Source organism: Gadus morhua, chromosome 7 (assembly GCF_902167405.1).
Source record: "Gadus morhua chromosome 7, gadMor3.0, whole genome shotgun sequence".
Taxonomy (NCBI): Eukaryota; Metazoa; Chordata; class Actinopteri; order Gadiformes; family Gadidae; genus Gadus; species Gadus morhua.
The window spans coordinates 33,662,608-33,671,546 of NC_044054.1; the positions used below are offsets into that span (position 1 = coordinate 33,662,608).

General features: G+C 50.0%; 1 protein-coding gene across 1 annotated transcript in view; it reads left to right on the forward strand.

Annotated features, from left to right (window-relative positions):
• The window catches only part of cnih2 (cornichon family AMPA receptor auxiliary protein 2), a 10,703-nt gene extending 4,994 nt beyond the window's left edge, over positions 1–5,709 (forward strand). Inside the window, exons 2-6 of the mRNA XM_030362551.1 lie at positions 107–175; positions 2,255–2,302; positions 3,025–3,137; positions 4,483–4,626; positions 4,891–5,709. Coding sequence (XP_030218411.1) covers positions 107–175; positions 2,255–2,302; positions 3,025–3,137; positions 4,483–4,626; positions 4,891–4,918 — 402 coding nt within the window. The 3' untranslated portion in view covers positions 4,919–5,709. The remainder of the gene's footprint in view (positions 1–106; positions 176–2,254; positions 2,303–3,024; positions 3,138–4,482; positions 4,627–4,890) is intronic.
• Positions 5,710–8,939: the final 3,230 nt, after the last annotated feature.

Here is an 8,939-nt window from a genome sequence, read left to right on the forward strand (position 1 = left end):
ACTGGTAAGGAGGTGAACTGGTAAGGAGGTGAACTGGTGAACTGGTAAGGAGGGGGTTTACATTGATCAGCTCTCTGTGTTCCACCGTTCCGTTCTTCTCCTGCAGATCATCGCGTTTGACGAGCTTCGAACCGACTTCAAAAACCCCATCGACCAGGGCAACCCGGTCCGGGCGGTAAGGGCCGTTCGCTTTAACACCCCTTAGTCCTGCTTCCACTTAGCTCTGTGTTCCCTTAGCTCTGTGTTCCCTTAGCTCTGAGTTCCCTTAGCTCTATGTTCCCTTAGCTCTGAGTTCCCTTAGCTCTATGTTCCCTTAGCTCTGTTTTCCCTTAGCTCTGTGTTCCCTTAGCTCTGTGTTCCCTTAGCTCTGAGTTCCCTTAGCTCTGAGTTCCCTTAGCTCTATGTTCCCTTAGCTCTGTTTTCCCTTAGCTCTGTGTTCCCTTAGCTCTGTGTGCCCTTAGCTCTGTGTTCCCTTAGCTCTGTGTTCCCTTAGCTCTGAGTTCCCTTAGCTCTGTGTTCCCTTAGCTCTGTGTTCCCTTAGCTCTGTGTGCCCTTAGCTCTGAGTTCCCTTAGCTCTGAGTTCCCTTAGCTCTGTGTTCCCTTAGCTCTGTGTTCCCTTAGCTCTGTGTTCCCTTAGCTCTGTGTGCCCTTAGCTCTGAGTTCCCTTAGCTCTGAGTTCCCTTAGCTCTGTGTTCCCTTAGCTCTGTGTGCCCTTAGCTCTGAGTTCCCTTAGCTCTGTGTTCCCTTAGCTCTGTGTGCCCTTAGCTCTGAGTTCCCTTAGCTCTGAGTTCCCTTAGCTCAGTGTTCCCTTAGCTCTGTGTGCCCTTAGCTCTGAGTTCCCTTAGCTCTATGTTCCCTTAGCTCTGTGTGCCCTTAGCTCTGAGTTCCCTTGGCTCTGAGTTCCCTTAGCTCTGTGTGCCCTTAGCTCTGAGTTCCCTTAGCTCTGTGTGCCCTTAGCTCTGAGTTCCCTTAGCTCTGTGTTCCCTTAGCTCTGTGTGCCCTTAGCTCTGAGTTCCCTTAGCTCTGAGTGCCCTTAGCCCCCTCTGTTGGTGTGCTTTTATTAAGGTATATGATATTGAACTAAAGGAATAAAGAGCCGTCTCTGTTATAATACTGAGCTAGTCGTTGCATTTCAACCCAAGGTTCAGACGACCTGTACCTCAATGCAACCAAAAAGTAAAAATACGTTCTTCTTTACGAAAGAAACGTAAAAAAAAAACTCCTGAGATATGAATGAAAAGGAATCCCAAAGTAGATTATTTTACATTTCCTCCTGGAACCCACGAGTTCAGAGACATGTAGGCCAGCATCTCAACCTCTCCCTCTCGCTCTCTCCCTCTCTCTCTCCCTCTCCCCCTCCCTCTCCCTCTCTATCTCTCCCTCTCTCTATCTCTCCCTCTCTCTATCTCTCCCTCTCTCTCCCTCTTCCTCTCTTTCTCTCTCTCTCCCTCGCTCTCTCTATCTCTCCCTCTCCCTCTCCCTCGCTCCCTCTCCCTCTCTCTCTCCCCTCTCTCTCTCTCTCTCTCTCTCTCTCTCTCTCTCTCTCTCTCTCTCTCTCTCTCTCTCTCTCTCTCTCTCTCTCTCTCTCTCTCTCTCTCTCTGTCTCTCTCTCTCTCCCTCTCTCTCTCTCTCTCTCTCTCTCTCTCTCTCTCTGTCTCTCTCTCTCTCTCTCCCTCTCTCTCTCCCTCTCTCTCTCTCTCTCTCTCTCTCTCTCTCTCTCTCTCTCTCTCTCTCTCTCTCTCTCTCTCTCTCTCTCTCTCTCTCTCTCTCTCTCTCTCTCTCTCTCTCTCTCTCTCCCTCTCTCTCTCTCTCTCTCTCTCTCTCTCTCTCTCTCTCTCTCTCTCTCTCTCTCTCTCCCCCTCTCTCTCTCCCTCTCTCATTGAAATAGCTTGAGGACCAAAGGGGTTATTAAAGTTATTAATTTCCTTTCCCAATTTCCCGCTCCATCCCGGGTATTAATCACTTTTCCTGCTGCTCCATGTCTCCTCTGAGCAGACTCTGATCTCATTCTGCTCACCATTAGAATGAGAACCTTCTGAACACGGTATGGCCAACAGGAATACACATGGTTCAAAAGACCACAATAGGAGGGACCCCGATTCAGACTGATCATTAATTGTTATTGGTTGATTATTGATTGTAATGATTGATGTGTTCTGCAGCGATATTGAGGAAACCCATCCAGTTTATGAATGATAGCTTCAGATGTTCACAGACGATGGCTGCTGTGGTCATTCTCTGATTGTGTTTTCAGAGGGAAAGAATTCTTAACATTGAGCGGATCTGCAGCCTACTCCGAAAGGTGAGGAAACAGACTAAACACGTGTTGTGTTGAGTTGAGGTGTGTTTTGTTGTTCGTTGGGGTGCGTTGTGTTGTGTTCTGTGTGTTGTGTTTTGTGTGTTGCGGTGTGCTGTGTTGTGTGTGTGTGTGTGTGTATATTGCTGTTTACTGAATGTCGCAATGAAATACCAATTCTAAGTTCAAATGTGCAGAATTAGTTTTGTATGAATAAAATAACTTTGACTGTGTGTGTGTGTGTGCGTGCGTGCGTGCGTGCGTGCGTGCGTGCGTGCGTGCGTGTGTGCGTGTGTGTGTGTGTGTGTGTCTCTGTGTGTGGGTGTGTGTGTCTCTGTGTGTGTGTCTCTGTGTGTGGGTGTGTGTGTCTGTGTGTGTGTGTGTGTCTCTGTGTGTGTGTGTGTGTGTGTGTGTGTGTGTGTGTGTGTGTGTGTGTGTCTCTGTGTGTGTGTGTGTGTGTGTGTCTCTGTGTGTGTGTGTGTGTGTGTATGTGTGTGTGTGTGTCTGTGTGTGTGTGTGTGTGTGTGTGTGTGTGTGTGTGTGTGTGTGTGCTTGTGTCTCTGTGTGTGTGTTTGTGTGTGTGTGTCTCTGTGTGTGTGTGTGTGTGTGTGTGTGTGTGTGTGTGTGTGTGTGTGTGTGTCTGTGTGTGTGTGTCACTGTGTGTGTGTGTGTGTGTCTGTGTGTGTGTGTGTGTGTGTGTGTCTGTGTGTGTGTGTGTGCGCCCCCAGCTGGTGGTCCCAGAGTACTCCATCCACGGTCTCTTCTGTCTGATGTTCATGTGTGCGGGGGAGTGGGTGACTCTGGGTCTCAACATCCCCCTGCTCTTTTACCACCTCTGGAGGTACACCACCCGACACCACCTAGCACCACCCACCACCACCACCCGACACCACCTAGCACCACCCACCACCACCCACCACCACCCAGCACCACCCACCACCACCTAGCACCACCCACCACCACCTAGCACCACCCACCACCACCTAGCACCACCCACCACCACCCGACACCACCTAGCACCACCCAGCACCACCCGCCACCACCCGACAGCGCCCCACTACCACCCACCACCACCCACCACCACCCGACACCACCTAGCACCACCCACCACCACCCGCCACCACCCACCACCACCACCTAGCACCACCCACCACCACCCACCACCACCCGACACCACCTACCACCACCGACCACCACCGACCACCACCCACCACCACCCACCACCACCCGACACCACCTACCACCACCCACCACCACCCACCACCACCCACCACCCACCACCACCCACCACCACCCACCACCCACCACCACCCGACACCACCTGGCACCACCCACCACCACCTAGCACCACCCACCACCACCTAGCACCACCCACTACCACCCACCACCACCCGACACCACCTAGCACCACCCACCACCACCGACCACCACCGACCACCCACCACCACCACCCACCACCACCCGACACCACCTACCACCACCCACCACCACCCGACACCACCTACCACCACCCACCACCACCCACCACCACCCGACACCACCTACCACCACCCACCACCACCCACCACCACCCGACACCACCTAGCACCACCCACCACCACCCGCCACCACCCACCACCACCACCTAGCACCACCCACCACCACCCACCACCACCCACCACCACCACCTAGCACCACCCACCACCACCACCTACCACCACCCACCACCACCCGACACCACCTACCACCACCCACCACCACCCGACACCACCAAGCACCACCCACCACCACCCACCACCACCCGACACCACCAAGCACCACCCACCACCACCCACCACCACCCGACACCACCTGGCACCACCCACCACCACCCACCACCACCCACCACCGCCCGACAGCACCCCACTACCACCCACCACCACCCACCACCACCCGACACCACCAAGCACCACCCACCCCCACCCACCACCACCTGGCACCACCCACCACCGCCCGACAGCACCCCACTACCACCCACCACCACCCACCACCACCCGACACCACCTAGCACCACCCACCACCACCCACCACCACCCACCACCGCCCGACAGCACCCCACCACCACCCGACACCACCTAGCACCACCATATATATATATGTATATATATATACATATATATAAATATATATATTTATATATATATATGTATCTTTCTCTCCTCTGTCAGGTTCTTCCACCGGCCGGCCGATGGCTCAGAGGTGATGTACGACCCGGTCAGTGTGATGAACGCAGACATCCTGAACTACTGCCAGAAGGAGGCATGGTCTAAGCTGGCCTTCTACCTGCTCTCCTTCTTCTACTATCTCTACAGGTGGGGCTCTTACTTTGAAGTCCTCCAGGGGTTCTGTAACTAGCTTCCTGTTTGATCTCTGTTTGAACTGTTTTAAGAATTGAGGGTTGCAAAGAGATCCAGCTCTAAACAGATGGCCTTCCTAACAAACTAGACTCAAACTGTGTTTTATAAATCTTTACGACAGCATCTTGAACTTAACTTACGAATACAAAGACCGAAATGGAAGCAGTTCCTTAGGTTTGTCTGTTTAATATTCATGTTTGTTTTCTGTCTTTTTTAAAGTATGGTCTACGCCTTGGTGAGCTTCTAAGCAAACAGGAAGTAGAAACGAAGATCAGGAGCCAAAATAAAAGCCCCGTCAACGAAGACGCCTTCGGTCAAACCTCAGAGGAGATTCCCTTCTCAGAGAGATCGTACCGAACTAAAGGTTCCTCTCCCGCTGCTTGGTCTGATTAAGGGATGAGTCTGCATCTTAACCGGGACAAACAAATACACTTAAACAGTTTGGGTTGCCTTCTTGTTGGATTACTTAATCCAACAATGTTACTTAAGGGCTGTAGTTCCCACTGCTCGTGCAGAATCAGTTAATCCACTCACTGTGAATGTCCCCTTAGCGCCTCCCTCAGACCCTTATCCCTTACTCTTAACGAAAACCCTAGCCTTAAGCCTAACCTAAACTCTGGCCCCAGGGCCACTAACCCCAACCCTAGCCACTAACCCTAGCCCTAAAAACTAGCTCTAACTCTAGCCCTTGACCCCTTAACTTAACACCAGACTTTAACTCTAGCCCTTAACCCAACACCCTAAACCTAACCCTAACTCTAGCCCCCAACCCTAAACCTCAACCTAACCCTAACTCTGGCCCCCAACCCTAAACCTGAACCTAACCCTAACTCTAGCCCCCAACCCTAAACCTAACCCTAACTCTAGCCCCAACCCTAAACCTAAACTTAGATCTAGCCCTCAACCTTAAACTAACCCTGAGCCTCATTCCTCTCCCAGCCGAAGCCCCCTGCCCACCCCTCCCGAGCCCCCTCCTAACCAGGTGATCACTGCCCACCCCTCCCGAGCCCCCTCCTACCCAGGTGATCACTGCCCACCCCTCCCAACATGTAAACACGTTTACATGTTAACATGTTTACACGTTAACATGTGAACATGTTTATGTGTTAAAATGTAAACGTGTTAACATGTAAACATGTAAACTAGTTAACACGTTAACATGTTAACGTGTAAACATGTTACCGTTTTAACGTGTAAACTAGTTAACACGTTGACATGTTCCGGGGATCGGAGACGCATAAGATGCTTTCTCTCATTTTGATAAAGAAAATCATCTTTATTTTGCATCGTAATTAACGGATTTCCTTATTTTGATTCATATATTGCTCTTGAATCAGGCTCGTTATTCATGGGTAAATCTGTTTTCATCCTTACTTTAATTAAGTGCACCTTAGTTCTGTCTACTCCACACTAATATTAAGATGTGTTTTTTCACACATACAAAAGCAATCAAAACTTATAATAATAGCAATGTATTTTCAATCATGATACAATCGTTTTCAATATTTTGTAAAGTATGTCTTAAACCTGGAGCCGAAGGTTGAATATTGAATATTGATCGGTGGTCTTTGTGTTCTGCGGTTCTTTAGGCAGAACGTCTGTGTGTGATGTTTGTGTCTTTGAGCCATTCTACGATCAGGGGGTCACAGGTCTGTGAAGAACCCACGTTCACTGGCCGTGGTGGGGGCCGCGACCCCGTCACATCGGGCTCCTTTCAGGTTCAGGAGGTGACTCTGTAGCCCCTCACACCAAGGGGCCCGGTGTTGGGGGCTGAAGGCCCCTAGCCTGTTGTCAGTCTACCCCCCCCCCGTGTCTCTGTGGACCGGTCTAGAGACCCGGTCTAGAGACCCCCCTCTCTGGACCGGGTCTCTGGACCGGGTCTCTGGACCGGGTCGCTGGACCGGGTCTCTGGACCGGGTCTCTGGACCGGGTCTCTGTGGGTAACTGGACACAGCGGGTAGCGTCGAGCCAGCTGTGATGTGTTCGTGCAGCATCAGTGCCAAACGTAAATCATGGAACATGAGCTCTATGATGTGATGCTTAACATACAGCGACCACCTCATATGTTTCAGACGTTAAGACTGGGCTTTATGTGTGACCTGTCTAGCACTGGCTGACCTTTGACCTTTATTATATTACAGGGTGTCGAAAGGAATGTTTTCAAACTTACGTAACTATTTATTATATAGTAATTATTAAACTAATTATTCATTTCTATTGAAATAAGCCGGCATCTAACAAAAAGACATATTGAAAATGTGATCTTCAGTAATCTATGAATAATCATGAGCTCATCTGGCAGCAAGCGGGTTGCCAGATAGTGGACCTGTGGGTTGTCAGATAGTGGTCCTGTGGGTTGCCAGATAGTGGTCCTGTGCCCAGAAGCCGTACACTGCCTCACCCATTCATTATTAATGACCATGATAATGAGACCTCTCTCCCACAACCATGTTGGTCCACTGTGCCCTGGAGGAGGAGGAGGAGGAGGAGGAGGAGGAGGAGGAGGAGGTGGTGGTGGTGGAGGAGGAGGAGGAGGAGGTGTAGGAAGAGGAGGAGGTTGTGTTACTGCTAGCCATCCTTGTTGTATGTTGTGTGAGGAAGACCATGTGATGAAGACCAGCCGGTTTAATAGGACGAGGTAGAATGTCATGTTGTATAGTGAATTGCTCAAAGTATTAATATATATATGCATATATATATATTACATATAATACATATATATTAATTATAGATCAGTTTGTATATTTGTATCTTGTCTTTTATACATTTACCATTATTGTACATTACAAGGTCGATTTGGTGGATTACTTTACATTGAATAGTTTACAATGGATGTATAGCTCATAAACAACATGAATCATACAGTATTCTAATAAAATATTAATGTTGATATATCTTTCTCTTGAAATATTTTTGGCATCTTAAAAAAACAGATGTTTCGATTAAATGGAGGCAAGTAATAAAGAACAAAAAGAAAGATAGAATGGAAGAAAGGCAAATGGCAGAAAGAGAGAGAGAGAGAGAGAAAAAAAAAGAGAGAGAGAGAGATAAAGAGAGAGGGAGAGAGAGAGAGGGCGAGAGAGAGAGAGAGAGAGAGAGGGACAGAGAGAGAGAGAGAGAGAGAGAGAGAGAGGGAGAGGGAGAGGGAGAGGGAGAGGGAGAGAGGAAAGAGAGAGAGAGAGAGAGAGAGAGAGAGAGAGAGAGAGAGAGAGAGAGAGAGAGAGAGAGAGAGAGAGAGAGAGGGGGGGGGGGGGGGGGCTCAGCTCCAAGGCCGCCAGCAGCAGAGATGTGTGGGCTGCAGACAAACACCAGTTCAGAACCCAGCTCCTATAGAGAGAACCCAGCTCCTATAGAGAACCCAGCTCCTATAGAGAGAACCCAGCTCCTATAGAGAGAACCCAGCTCATAGAGAGAACCCAGCTCATCAGAACCGAGCTCATAGAGAGAACCCAGCTTCTATAGAGAGAACCCAGCTCATAGAGAGAACCCAGCTCCTATAGAGAGAACCCAGCTCATAGAGAGAACCCAGCTTCTATAGAGAGAACCCAGCTCATAGAGAGAACCCAGCTCATAGAGAACCCAGCTCCTATAGAGAGAACCCAGCTCCTATAGAGAGAACCCAGCTCCCATAAAGAACCCAGCTCATAGAGAGAACCCAGCTCTTATAGAGAGAACCCAGCTCATAGAGAGAGAACCCAGCTCCTACAGAGAGAACCCAGCTCCTATAGAGAGAAGCCAGCTCATAGAGAGAGAACCCAGCTCATAGAGAGAACCCAGCTCATAGAGAGAACCCAGCTCCTATAGAGAACCCAGCTCCTATAGAGAGAACCCAGCTCATAGAGAGAACCCAGCTCATAGAGAGAACCCAGCTCCTATAGAGAGAACCCAGCTCATAGAGAGAACCCAGCTCATTAGAACCCAGCTCCTATAGAGAGAACCCGGCTCATCATAACCCAGCTCCTATAGAGAGAACCCAGCTCCTATAGAGAGAACCCAGCTCATAGAGAGAACCCAACTCCTATAGAGAGAACCCAGCTCATATAGAGAGAACCCAGCTCATGGAGAGAACCCAGCTCATAGAGAGAACCCAGCTCATCAGAACCCAGCTCATAGAAGAGAACCCTGCTCATAGAGAGAGAACCCAGCTCATAGAGAGAACCTGGCTCATCAGAACCCAGCTCATAGAAGAGAACCCAGCTCCTATAGAGAGAACCCACCTCAAAGAGAGAACCCAGCTCCCATAGAGAGAACCCAGCTCCTATAGAGAG